Genomic DNA, 14089 nt, shown 5'->3' on the forward strand with positions numbered 1-14089 from the left:
ACATCTCCCCAGCAATTGCGGTAAGGTGTCAGGAGCCTGCTCGGTTCTGCTCCCTGCCTCGCCTCTCTCTGCAGCCTGGGATCTGCACAGAAACCTCCTGGGCGAGCACAGCCATCTCCTGCCCCTTCTCAGAGGCTGGCAGCATGACACAACTGCTGGTGCACTTTCCTACTATGACCAGGTTCTTCCACGAGCAACCAGCCACCAGCCACCAGGGAACCTCAAACTCAAGTCCTGAAGCCAGCTCTCCCTTCAAAACCTCTGCAGTTTCTGTTCCAAAGGGGCGGACCCTGCCTCTGGGGGGGTTGCATTTCCCAGCAGTCCGCACAATCGTGGTGGTGACTGCTGGGAGGGACCACGCCTGCTCAGGGTTACTGATGTGCAAGACAACGTGCTGGCACACACCCAGGCATGAGAACCTCTCCAAGGCTTTGTGGCTGCAGCCCTCCCTGCAACTCAGTCATCTGCAAAGCCCGGAACCAAATCCATACTCTGGTTAACCATGCAAGGGGCAAAGACTCTACCTCGATTAGGCCCTTCCCACCTGCCAAGCAGACCAGTGCACACAGGTGGCTTAACTGACCTTTAGTAGCTCTGAGATGACCACCAACCCCATTCTACAGATGAGAAAATTGAGGCTTTCTGAGGTGGGAGTGGGTAATGGGGCTCAAAGCTCCCTTCACTTCCCTTCCCTCAGGAGCCCCGGACCCTTCATCCACCAACCCAGGCTGCTCCTGCACCACCCACTTACTGTAGGTGCTTTCCTTGATGGCAAACTCCTTCAGTGGTGTTCCAGACTCAGGGGGCAGGCGAAGAGAAAGGACTTTCTTCTGCATCTTGCTGGATTTACGAACCAGGAAGATCTAGGGCAGGGAAAAGAAAAGTCAAGTTCCCGAAACATCTAGAAGGTTAGATACTGGCACTATGACATCCTTGAATAAGACTCCATCCATAGCAGGATCACACAGCTGGACACAGGCCACCACTGCCAGAGGGAGGAGTGCTCTGAGAGCACGCTGGAGCCCTGCCGCCAATACCTGGCTCTGCAAGGCCCACACTTTCCGTTTGCTAGAAGCTTCTGTTTTTGAGCTGAGAGCTCCCCTGGTCTATAGAAACACCCTCTGTCTGGTGACTGCTTTCCTCCTGGGATTATGCATGTTCCACCCATGTCTCCCAGGGTTGATGAAACAAGGTACTATTGCTTCCAGCAAAGGGGGTAAGTGGAGAGCTCACTGGTTAACTGAGCTCTGGGATACATTCAAAATAGGAATGGGAATTTACGGCCAATAGTAAACAGGCAGAAATTATTCCTTTGAAAGTTTTCTTTATATTAAAACATAAATTTGAGGGCAAATGCAATGGCTCTATTGGCAAATCCTCCACCTGTAAGTGTTGGGATCCCATATGGGTACTTGTTTGTGTTCCAGATGCTCCACTTCCCATTCAGCTCCCTGTTTGTGGTCTGGGAAAACAGAGGAGGATGGTCCAAAGCTTGGGACTCTGCATCCATGTGGGAGACCCAGGAGTAGCTCTTGGCTCTGGGCATCAGATCGGCTTAACTCTAGCCATTGTGGCCACTTACTTAGGGGGTGGACCAGCAGAAGGAAGACTTTTTTTTTCTCTTTCTCTCCTTCTTTCCGTAAGTCTGCCTTTAATAAGAAGTAATAAATCTTTATAAAACAAATTTCTATCATTTACATAAAAATGGTTCCCATGAGAGGACATCATCTTGAATGACATAAGCCAAACCCAGAAAAAAAATACTGCCCATTCTCCCTCCAATATGGGAGCTGATATTGAAAAAAAAAAAAATCAAAAAGAAGTACTTGTATGTATCAGTTTTGCTGCAGATACAGTGCTTTATCAAACTTCTTTTAAATCTTTGTCAAACTGTTAAGAATGATATGCTTTGGGTACCAGCGTGGTGACTCTAGAGGCTAGTCCATCTGCAAGCACCAGCCTCCTCCCAGCCTCCTCCATATGGGCACCAGTTCAAGTCCTGGCTGCTCTGCTTCCCACCCAGCCCTCTGCTTCAAGAAAGCAGCAGAGGACGGCCCATGTTCTTGGGACTTTGCACCCAACGGGAGAACTGGAAGCTGCTCCTGGCTTCAGATTGGCTCAGCTCTGACTATTGTGGCCATTTGGAGAGTGAACCAGCAGATGCAAGCTTTTTCTCTTTGTCTTTCTATGGTTTTAATCATCTGTGGCTTTGGTACTCTATAGGAGTGAAATTATCTTTCTGATGATGTTCATCTATACGCCTTGCCTACATTCCTGAGGAAATTTGTAGGGTTATTTTTATATTTTATTTGTTTAACTCTTTATTTAGAGGAGCATTAAGCTTTTAACTATCATGTAGATTAAATGTTTGATCTCAGGGCTGGTGCTGTGATGTGGTGAATAAAGCTGCTGCCTGTGACACTGGTTTGAGTCTCAGCTGTTCCATGTTTGATCCAGCTCCGTTAGTGCACCTGGAAAGGCAGTGGAAGATGGCTCCAGTCGCTGGGCTCCTGTGCCCACATGGCAAATCTAGAAGAGGCTCCGGGAGCTTGGCTTCAGCCTGGCACAGCCTCTGCCATTATGACCATTCGAGGGTTGAACCAGTGGGACACAAGCTATTTCTCTCTGTCTCTTCCCTTCTCTCTTACTGTGCCTTTCCAATACTTAAAATTAGATGTTTGAAAAACCTGAACCAAACAAAAAAGTTACCTAAAAAAATTTGAACATTTAACGGAAAAACATGTGAATGTTTTATTTCTCTGGGAAAATGAGATGATGTGACAATGCCAGATGTGCTGGCAACCACCTGCTGGAGCTCAGACGGAGCTGCTCAGTTAGGGCCGCTCCAAGGCACAGGGCAGTCCACCCCAAGGCTGTCCATGGGGTCCCACTTGACTCTCCCACAGTTCCCTCCAATTCCCTCCAGCCTTCAGAAAGGTGGACATTAGCCCTGCCACTAGGGCTGCCTCAGGCCACCTTCTGGCCTTCATCATGGCAGAAGGGAATGTGCCAGCCCTGTGCCACTGTGTAGGTTGTACACTGCCCCACTCTGGGAGATTCCATCTAACTGGTCTACCAGCCAATGGTGCTGTTCCACAGGTTTCCATTTTTCTATCCCATATTCGCTCTTTTCCTCATGTCTAGTGAGTAGTTCCCTAAAATCACTTTCTCCCACTCCCTCCACCACCCAAGGACATCCTCCAATAGCAACTTCCAGGGAAGAGGTGATCAATGTCCCTGAGACATCCTCAAGCTGAAGCCGATGTTTCCTAGATCATATCTGGCTGAGTAGGAGGCCACAGCACTGCTAAGAGAGAGCCTGCGTGTGTGTGTGTGTGTGTGTGTGTGTGTGTGTGTGTGTGTGTGTGTGTGTGTCTGTCTGTCTGTCTGTCTCAGCGTCATTCCCCTTCTTTGGAGCATAAAATTCTGGGCCTTATTTCCAGAAGGGCTATAGCCTTACCCCATGGTAATGGCCCTATAGGGGCCATTCTGCCCCTTCTCTTGGTACACAGCCACATGCATTCATTCCTGTATCTATCTTTGAGGCTGCTGCCAAGCCTACAGTACTTACAATTGCGGGTCTGTGTAGAAATAGCCATGGACCCTTTCCTGGGCTGTCCATATCTTACAGGAGGACACCCCTAAAAGCTCTCTTCACTGATGCCAAAGGGCCAGTTGTCCCAACCCTGTTTCTGCATATGTGTCCATCTGTTCTTCCTGCTGGCCACCACAGGGCTCCCCGTGCTCCACAGTGCTCCCACCATTAGCCTGGCGCCCCCAGCCTGCCTGATCTCCCCAGGTAGGAGCAGGTAGGAGGATGGAGAGAATCCAAGGCAGGTTTCACCCGCCAGGGACAAGCAGCTACTATCGGGTGGGGGATGGTGGAACTGCCACCCAGCAACATGCCAATTTCCTCCTGCAGAACTTCTGACTGAAGTGCAACAGCAGACAACCCCTGGCATGCATGGGGCCGCCCCGAGTGGGTTCCTGATCCTATGACCCTGCAAGGCAGCCACAGCCTGTGTGCTGGCCCAGGAATAGTCTCAACGGAGAAGATCAAACACAGTGTGTGCCAACAGGGGTTTTGGTGCTGTCTGTTTCCGTCTTTGAGAGAAAAAGAAATTAAGACTCAAACTTAATTTTGTGGCACCACCCAACTAGCTACCGTTGGACTTTTTCTCTTTGTCTCCCCGTTCATTTCTTAATCTCTACTGTGTTAAGTCTTTTTAAATCTGTGATTTTTCTGCAGTTTCCATTTGTTCGGAAGTAGACATTTTCTGCCCCAGTGGAAATGTCCCATATTCGGAGTGATCCGATGTGGTAGCCCCCCTGTGGCTTATGGGCATGAAAAACGTGCCCAGTACAATCGACAAACTGAATTTCTGACTTACTTCAATTAATCTACATTGCAGCAGCCACAGGGCACAAAGGGCTACTACATTTCTCGTACCAACCAGGATCTACTAATGACTGGGTAGCATTTCTCAAGAAATCTTGATGAGATAGTGGGTCCTGGATACACATAGATGAAGAAAACTTAAATCAGATTCTGAACTTGTGGGAAGCCAGTGATAAATGTAAAAAGAAAAAAAAAATAGATGATGTTAGCATCCAAGTCCGTCATGGACACATACACTTTGAAAGTTGGATCTCATATTGAATGTATGGAACATCCCAGGGTCAGGATGACAACAGGGCAACAGGCACCGAGGGACCTGAGGCTCAGCTTCACTGTCCAGTTTCAAGAAGCCAGGCACAGGGCCCCTAGCCAGGGGTCTTCTGTATAATAACCCAGCAGACCCCCACGCTGCTCCCTGCTGAGCTCTGTACTTCACATGGTAACAGAGTAGATGAAGACAAAGAGCTGCCCCCAGAAGTCTCCAGGATTTTCTTTCATTGTAATTCCAGGTCCACATTAGGAACTATGCTCCCTATAAGCTGGGAAGAACATTCTAGAACAAACACCAAGTTCTACAGGCAGCAGCAGTGGCTCTGGCTGCCTCCATCCATCCCCCGAGGTTACGAGTCTTACCCCCGGAGGTTGGGACTGTAGAACTTGGGCTGCCTCCTCCTCACTCAGACTCAGCTGCAACCATATGGGGTGGGTGTGGAGGAGCCGGTCCAGGATGCTGAGCCTGTTGGAGAGGCTGTCATAGCCGGAGTCCCGGGGACAGGTCTTCATGTCCTTATCCTCAGGATAGCCATCCTTGTGCCTTACCATGCTAGGAGAAAAGAAAGACAGGGGTCAAATGTGGTCCTTCCACAACCAGGATACTCCTGTAAGCTCAAATCCAAAAGTGGAAAACATCTGGTCTGTGTGCCTTTGATGACCTGGAAAGTCAGTTGGTCTATGGCCCAGTGGCATGGCCTAGCAGCTAAAGTCCTCGCCTTGAACGCCCCGGGATCCTGTATGGGCGCTGGTTCTAATCCCGGCTGCTCCACTTCCCTTCCAGCTCCCTACTTGTGGCCTGGGAAAGCAGCTGAGGATGGCCCAAAGCTTTGGGACCCTGTACCCACGTGGGAGACCAGGAAGAAGTTCCTGGTTCCCGGCTCCCAGCACTGGCCATTGTGGTCACTTTGGGCATGAATCATCGGACGGAAGGTCTTCCTCTCTGTCTCTCCTCCTCTCTGTATATCTGACTTTGTAATAAAAATAAATAAATCTTAACAATCACTTTTAATTTTTTGGTTGCCATCCTTTCTAGACTGAAAGCTTTCTGGAAGCAGACATGCTCATTTCATCCTGTATTCCTGCTACTGAAGGAGAGAACTTTGCGTTCCACAGAACAGACCTCCTATTCCTAATCCATTTTCAGAAGTGCCTAAGCAGCCTACACAGTGGTTTAGGCTTTGTCTTCTGGAATGAAGATCTCCTACTCTGAGGAGAGAACTCCCAACACCGAGCCACACCTACGGCAGCCAGGCCGCCGGATGCTCAGGGCCTCTAGCTGCAACATACGACTACGGTGCTGCTCCAAAGGCAAAACTGCACTCACACACGCATGGTACCAAATGATGGGATTTTATTTCCTCTTGCAAACCTATGTTTCTATCATGCACTTATAATAATACCTTAGGGTGGAAATGGCATTGTGCTGCTCAAAAAATCCTATTGACATCATTAGTCAATGAGTAGAAATAGCCCCAGCACTTCTACCAAATGACAAGTGGCTAGACAAATTGTGGAGCACCCACACAATGGAACACTCCTGAACACGAGGAGGAACAAAGGACTGACCCCACACAAAGCACATACAAAGCTCCGAGAGAGGAAATTATTCTGATGCCAAAAAATATGTTTTTTTTAAAGATTTATTTTTTTATTTGAAAGTCAGATATACAGAGAGGAGGAAAGACAAAGAGGAAGATCTTTCGTCCGATGATTCACTCCCCAAGTGGCTGCAACGGCCAGAGCTGCGTCGGTGAAGCCAGGAGCCAGGAGCCTTCACCAGGTCTCCCACATGGTAGTGCGGGTCCCAAGGCTTTGGGCCGTCCTTGACTGCTTTCCCAGGCCACAAGCAGGGAGCTGGATGGGAAGCGGAGCAGCTGGGATACAAACTGGTGCCCATATGGGATCCTGGCATGTGCAAGGTAAGGATTTAGTCACTAGGTTACTACATCGTTGGGCCCATACACTTTCAATGGGTGACTCTTCTGTCATGTGACAAAGCATAATGATCTTGGTGTCCCAGAGAGATCAAGTAGCAGGTGATCCATTTCATCTCCATTTTGTAAGCAAACACTGAGGCCGAAGAAATTATTGAACTATTGCTGAGCTAGACCGGAAGCAGTGGTCTCATGTGCTCAGCCAGCTTTGTGGATAGCAGACCAGAAGTGTGAATCCTCCCTGTGGGGTGTCTACTAGGTGCTTGACCCCTTCCAAGACACCCTCACCTCCTGCCATCAGCCCTGAAGCATGGGTGCTGACTTAGGTCCTAGGATCCTAGGAACCGGTAGTTTCAGAATGGCTGAGTACTTTGCTCTTGCCCATGCCCAGCTGTAATCCATGAATGCTGGGCACTGGCAGCCTGCTCCCTGCCCCCTACTCAGAACTGGCCCTGTCCCTGGCTCTCAAGGGGCAGGCCGTCAACATGGCTCGGAAGCAGCCGGGAGGAACATCTGAGCTCCCCTTTGTTCCTCAAGTGTGAATTTGGCTTGGGATGCACACGGCATTCACAAACCTGAGCCTAAGGAGACCCACATGTGGGGCCCAGGGAAAGCCTTCCTTGCTGATATGGACAGACAAGGAAACCCAACATTAGGGAAATGTGGGTCATTCTGGGCGGACAACTCCACCCTGAAGAGGTGACACTGCCTTCAGAAGTGCAGGCTGACCCCAAGAGCCAGAGTGTCCGTGTCAAACTCTGTTTTAGGTAACTGGATTCACACAGCACCTGGTGAGAGTCACAGAGAGCACTGAATTTTTATTTTTGAATATTCAACTTGAACTTCACCATGTCTGTTTTTTTTTTTTTTTAATTGGAAATTCAGATATACAGAGAGGAGGAGAGACAGAGAGAAAGATCTTCCGTCCTTTGGTCCATTGGTTCATTCCCCAAGCAGCCGCAATGGTTGGAGCTGAGCCGACCAATTTAGCTAATGTGCCTGGGAAATACAGCGGAAGATGGCCCAAGCGGTTGGCCAAGTGCTTCCATGAGGGAGACCTGGACGCAGCTCTGGGCTCTTGGCTTTGGCTGGGCCATTGCAGCCATCTGGGAAGTGAACCAATAGAATACACATCTCCAACTCCCTCTCTTTCTCTGTAGAATTTTGACTTCCCAATTAAAAAAAAAAATCTAGACAAAAATGCAACAATAACTCTGATCAAGTTCTGCATCTTGTTTTGTTTCTGTGGAAGGCTAAGGAGGCAGGTGGATCACAGGCCATGGAAAGAAATCTGAGTGGCCTCAGGCTGGTCATTGTTGACCAAAATCAAATGCAATGGCCTTTAACACAGCCACTGTAACGCTCATATACACCGAGAATAGATCAATGGACACTTGTTTCTTCCTTTAGAAGGGTATGTCCTGTGACTCAGTTCTTTGAAGAAGCTGAAATCCCTTTGCTGTGACAAACGACTTCACTGTGAAAGCCATGGCCCAGACACGAAGGCGGTAAGTAGACTCAGGAGCCTCATAAAGGTCCAAGCATAAATTAGACTTTGTCTTTGCACACAAGCAGGTGCCTTGAGTCAGCCAGCCGTTGAAGGTTCACAGTGTGTTATTACAGGGTACTAGGGCTTTTATCAAGGGGAGCCTACAGGGCAGAGAACCAAGCGACAATGAATGTGCAGTGCACACTTTTCAGGTGCCCCAGAGCCTCTTTATTACACTCTTGTCTAGGACCACTGATAGACAAACTTCTTGCCTTGCGGGGGACAACTCCAGATGGTACTGGGCATCTGAGCTGCCTGCATATTAGGCAGAGCAGTGCTGTGGCCTAGCGTTCTCCATCCTCATTGTCCTACCCCTGTCCCCATGCACAGGCTGACCCCAAGAGCAAGAGTGCCCATGTCAAACTCTGTTTCTAGGCAACTGGATTCACACAGCACCTGATGAGATGCACAGAGAGCAGTAATTTCTTTTTTTATTCTTTTTATTTTTTTTTTGAGCATTCAACTTGAACTTCAGCAAGCCTTTTTTTTTTTTTTAAGTGGAAATTCAGATATACAGAGAAGAAGAGAGACAGACAGGAAGGTCTTGAATCCATTGGTTCATTCCCCCAGCAGCTGCAATGGTCCGAGCTGAGCTGACCCAAATCCAGGAGCCAGGATCCTCTTCCAAGTTTCCCATTCAAGTGGAAGGTCCCAAGACTTTGGGCTGTCTTCTATTGCTTTCCCAGGTCACAAGCAGGGAGCTGGTTGGGAAGCAGGGCCGCCAGGATTAGAACCAGTGTTCATACGGGATCTCAGCGCATGCAACGTGAGAACTTGAACCACTAGGCTACCATACCAGGCCTAAGAGCAGTGATTTCTAACTCAGAGGTCTCCATGATAATGAGAGGAGGCTTGTGAGAGGCAAACTGGTATGTAATACTCTGGGAGATGTCAATGATGGCCTGGGCACAGGGAGATGGCTGGAGGTCCAGCCTCAGGACTCCAAGCCTGGGACTCTTCTCTTGACTTGCCTTGCCTTGTTTTTCTGACCTGAGAGTGGTAATCAACAGTTCCCGCTTCTCCCAGCCAGGCAGTAATTGATACAGCATAGGAGGACACTTGAGTGGACACTGAAGCTAATAATCATCACGCTATTAGGAAACAGGACACTCACAGTCCCGCTCCATAGATCACCTAGTGATTTTCAAAAATGAAAAGGGGATCTGGCTTTATTGCAGAGCAGGTTAAGTCACCAGCATCCCATACCAGACTGCTGGTTGAAGTCCTGGTTGCTCCATTTCTGACCCAGCGCCCTGCTGAAGCACCTGCAAAGCCAGAAGATGGCCCAAGTGGTTGGGTCTCCGTCACCCATGTAGGAGATCTGGATGGCGCCCCCGATTTACAGCTTTGGTCTGGTTTAGCCCTGGCTCTTGTGGCCATTCAGGGAGTAAGCCAGCAGTCCGAAGATGTCTCTATCACTCTTTCTTTCTCCTTATTTCTCTGCCTCTCAGATAGACGGATTACCTTGCAATGGAGAAACCCAGCAGACACCACAGTAACCAAGTTATTATCTTCCCTGCCCTGCCAAGTGATCAATCTTAACTCTTCCAAACTCAGGGATTCCATGCAAGACTCCCAGCGCTTCAGAAATGTCAACATCAAATAAATCAGCAACTTATCCAATGGATTAAGGATTTGGAAGAGGATTATTACAAATAAAAACAAATAGAATGAAAACTGCATTGAACTACGTCTTTATCTCAAACAGTGTCAGAATTAAAAAAAAAAAAAAATTGCTATAAGAGGGCCCAGCACAATAGCACAGTGGCTAAAGTCCTCACCTTGAAATGTACCGGGATCCCACAAGGGCATCGGTTCTAATCCCAGCAGCCCCACTTCCCATCCAGCTCCCTACTTGTGGCCTGGGAAAGCAATCGAGGACAGCCCAAAGTCTTGGGACCCTGCACCTGCATGGGAGACCTGGAGGAAGTTCCTGGATCCTGGCTTCGGATTAGAGCAGTGCCAGCCATTGCCATCACTTGGGGAGTGAATCAATGGATGGAAGAGCTTCCTCTCTGTCTCTCCTCCTCTCTGTATATCTGCCTTTCCAATAAAAATAAATATATATATTTTTAAAAAGCTGTACAAAACAAGGTATATTTTCTCTTTCAACTATATAAACAATATTAAAAATAAAATTAAAAATTATTTTTAAAAGAGGCAAGAGATATATAAGTAAAGGTCTGTGCAGGCTAATTGTGTATTACTATTGGATTTCTTGAACATGATCATACTTCCTATGCTATGTAGGGAAATTGCAATGGGGAGGCAGGAGTGTAGCCAGCTGCAGCGTCTGACTCCACCACTCCTGTGGGAAGCCTGAATTGTGTTTCTGGTCCACAGCTTCAGTCCCCCAGCTACTGGAGGCACTTACGCAGTCTACCAAGAGATGGAAGGCCCATTCCTGCCATGAGGAAGAATTCCAGGGGACAGTGTGAAAAGGCAGAGAAGTTTCAGCATTTGCTACATTTAGGTGCCTATGCCCCATACTGGAACGTTGGCTGGAGTCTTGGCTACTTGATTCCCACCCTGCTCCCTGCTAATGTGCCCGGGAAGTAGTGGATGATAGATCAAGTGCTTGAATTTCTCCTGCCACCCACATGGGGCACCTGGATGGAACTCCTGGCCCCTGGCAGCAGCCTGCCCCAGCTTGTCCCTGCTGTCATTTAGACATTAACTCAAATGGAAGAACTCTCTGCCACTGTGCCTTTCAAATAAATAAATCCTAAACAAAACAAAGCAGAACCCGAGTTCGGTGAATAGCAAAAATAAAGTTCAGTGGGTCCACATACAAGGGAAACTGTCAAGCTCCTGCTGTCAGGCACAGTGGGGGCATGTCCCTATATTGAATGAGGCTCAGCAGGTGTACAGGCTGTGCAGGGGTCTGCCCTCAGAGTCAACACCAGAAAACAAGTGCAATTCTGGGCTGTGTAAAAGCATTCCAGACAACCACAGGCTGCACAGACAATGGCAGTCCCGGAAGACTGTACTGCCTGGTACCATGGTGGCTTGAATTATTCTGTGATGGTCACCCAACCGTGAAATCAGCCAGCAACACACTTTTCAGAGCATATCCCTGTTGCTGACGTGTGACTGTACACACACAGGCAGCTAAACAAGGGAAATGCTAAGCCCTCCAAATCCCCATGTGTATAAAAATTACACATTCAGCAGGATGAACAATTACCCGAGCAATTTATATCAACTACAATAATGGACCACTTTTTTGTAAGAATAAAAGTGGTTTCAATTAAATATCTAAAATGCGCTCATTTTCTCCTTTCTCTGGTGGCTACCAGGCTGGTCCAACTAGACTGAGTTGATTGACAACTTTTGAAACCTCCGAGAAGGAGTGGCATGCCCTCTGTGGCAACAGAAAAGGCAGGTGGTGACGCAGTCCAGTGATGCCTTCCAGCTCCCTTCTCTGGGTGTGCATGCTTAAGCCCACATTCCTCCACTCAAATACCATCGCACCTGCCTTGGCCTCCAGCTATGTCTGACGTGGACCTACAGAAAGTCACTCTTAGATATTATCAAGGTTTTCTGTCTTCTGTTGACACCTTTGAACCATCTAGAGACTCTGAGATGACTGAGTCACACTTAGGATCAGCCACTGAGAAAAACAATCCTCTACCCCAGGCACCATGCTGGGTCTCTGGGCCAAGTCTCCCTTCCCAGCCTTAGCGGGGATGTGGCGAAATCTCTGGGGGAAAACAACCCCTGTTTGTTTGCCTGCTCTTCCCAGGCTTACCCAAAGGTTGTCCTTGAGGGTTGGAAGGAACTTGGGACAAGCTTCAGTCACCTCTCACCTTTGGCTCTCATCCAGAAGGGCCTCTTGGCAAACTCAACCCTACAAAAGACTCCTTGCTCTTCCAGCAGTCCAAAGGCTAGTTCCCGAAAGGAACCTTCCAGACTTTTAGGAAATCAAGGACTCTCCTTGTTCCCATGGTAAATTCCCAATGAGTGGCGGTACAACGAAGACAAAATGATGGGAAGGACTGTTCTAAACAGGATGCTAACCAAGGGCCCATTTTCTGTCTTTGCCTGTGACTTCAGATTCAGCACGATGCTTCTTCTTCCAGTTAGAAAGAGCTGCCATTCTGTGACTTTGAGAAGAGCTCAAACCGAAGCAAAACTCTACTGAGGGCACACTGCAGGGCGACTTGGGCATTTTATGACACTTTAATAGGTTGACAGTATTGGGCTGGTGCTGTGATGATGGCATCCCATGGGTATGAGTCCCAGCTGCTCCACTTCTAATCCATCTCCTTGATAACGTACCTGGGAAAGCACTGGAAGATATTCCAAGTACTTGGGCCCCTGCACAAAGATTGGAGACCCTGAAGAAGTTCCTGGCTTCTCCTTTTGGCCTGCCCCAAGCCCTAGCTAGTGTGGTCATTTGGGGAGTGAGCCAGCAGATGGAAGATTTCTCTTTTCTCTATTCTCTGTAACTGCCTTTCAAATAAATAAGTCTTATTTTTTTTTTTTTTAAGACAGCCATTCTGCAAAGAGAGGTAGGTATGTCAAGGTGATTACATAGGTTGTGTTTACTTTAATGTTCACTAATTATTTCAATAGTGTTAGGTATGTGCAAGTTGTCAGAAGGATAGTAGGCAGTTAGGGTTTTCTGGGTCCCCAAGTCATTTTTCTCAAAGATAACAATGGTGTTTTCTCAAAATCACCAGAACAATTAACATATCAATTCCCCACCTAAAGCACCAATCCAACTCCATTGCCAAGGGGTAGCATCTGACTGGTTTATCATTAGATAGGGACTGAGGAAGTTAACATCTTTTTGAGCCTTTTGTCTCAAAGACAGGTACTATACAAATCAGAGTTTCCCTCTGATTTTAGAAAAATTCCTTTGCAGTTTTAAAAGATGCCAGCACCCCCTGTACATGGGGTCTTCCTCCCTTGGAGTCCCCTCCTATCACTAAGGCAGGGGCTGTCTCTTTCTTTCCTAAATAAATCAGAGTTTGAAAACTAGAATGTGTCCACTGAACATTCTTCTTTCATGTGAGACAAGAATGGAGGTTGCTGCCGTTGCATCTTGTGTCAAAAAGTCCTACAGCAGGTAGAGTTACAAAAGGCCATTGTCTTGGACTATACTCTGGCACCAGGCCTTGACAGACCGGGCTGAAACTCACTTGTTTATCTGACCTTCTGGCTATTGCCAATCTGCCACCCAAGCTGGTTGCACTTGGCTTTGGGATCATGACACAAAGAGGGTGATCTGAAGAAAGCTGCTGTTGACCTGCCCTTTCTTTATTGCTTTGTCTCCCTGGCCCAGTCATCCCAGGCCAGTAACCTTGAAACAACCCACCATGCCTCTCCCCTCTCCTGCCACCTTGTGCGGCCCTTTTCGGTCTCCTCTGTGTGGTTCCTTGGCAACCCCGGTCTATCTTAGGGTATGAATGGTTGCCCGATTCTAGAGTCAGCAAGAAAGGCATATTAGATCTAGACATGGAGTTGTGATTTTGCCCTTTGACAAAAGTCATGAGCACACAGTGCATTTCCCAATTGTGATGAACGTAGGAAATTTACTTTCTAAGTAAACAGGTTTTTAAACAAATTGGTGGGTTAAGCTGTCACCTGCAGTGCCTGCCTCCCACATGCCACTGATTTGAGATCTGACTGCTCCAGTTCTGATCCAGTTCCCTGCTAATGCTCCTGTGAAAAGCAGTGAACGGCCTAATGGGCCCTTGCATTCCACATGGGAGACCCAGAAGTTTCTAGCTCCTGCTTTTGTATGGAAGATTCAAATTCTCTCTGCTGTAACCCTGCCTTTCAAATAAAAATAAATCTTCTAAAAATGTGTATCTTTGCCATTCTTCAGCCTCATCCTTACTGAGTTCATCCTCATCTTACGAATATTCACTGCCATACCTGGCTCCTACCTACTAGTAGCCACCCCCTTTACCTCTTGTGCTCTTC

At 47.9% G+C, this 14089-nt stretch overlaps 1 protein-coding gene across 5 annotated transcripts in view; it reads right to left on the reverse strand.

Annotated features, from left to right (window-relative positions):
• RIN2 (Ras and Rab interactor 2) overlaps positions 1-14089 on the reverse strand; it is a 101345-nt gene that overhangs the window by 36173 nt on the left and 51083 nt on the right. For all 5 annotated transcript variants that reach the window (XM_040981788.1, XM_040981789.1, XM_040981786.1 and 2 more), the window contains 2 exons: positions 5033-5222; positions 752-863 (listed from right to left, as the gene is read on the reverse strand). In XM_040981788.1, the coding sequence (XP_040837722.1) occupies positions 752-863; positions 5033-5222 (302 nt within the window). The remainder of the gene's footprint in view (positions 1-751; positions 864-5032; positions 5223-14089) is intronic.

Source organism: Ochotona curzoniae, unplaced genomic scaffold (genome assembly GCF_017591425.1).
Source record: "Ochotona curzoniae isolate NIBS_2020 unplaced genomic scaffold, NIBS_Ocur_1.0 contig_3520, whole genome shotgun sequence".
Classification (NCBI taxonomy): Eukaryota; Metazoa; Chordata; class Mammalia; order Lagomorpha; family Ochotonidae; genus Ochotona; species Ochotona curzoniae.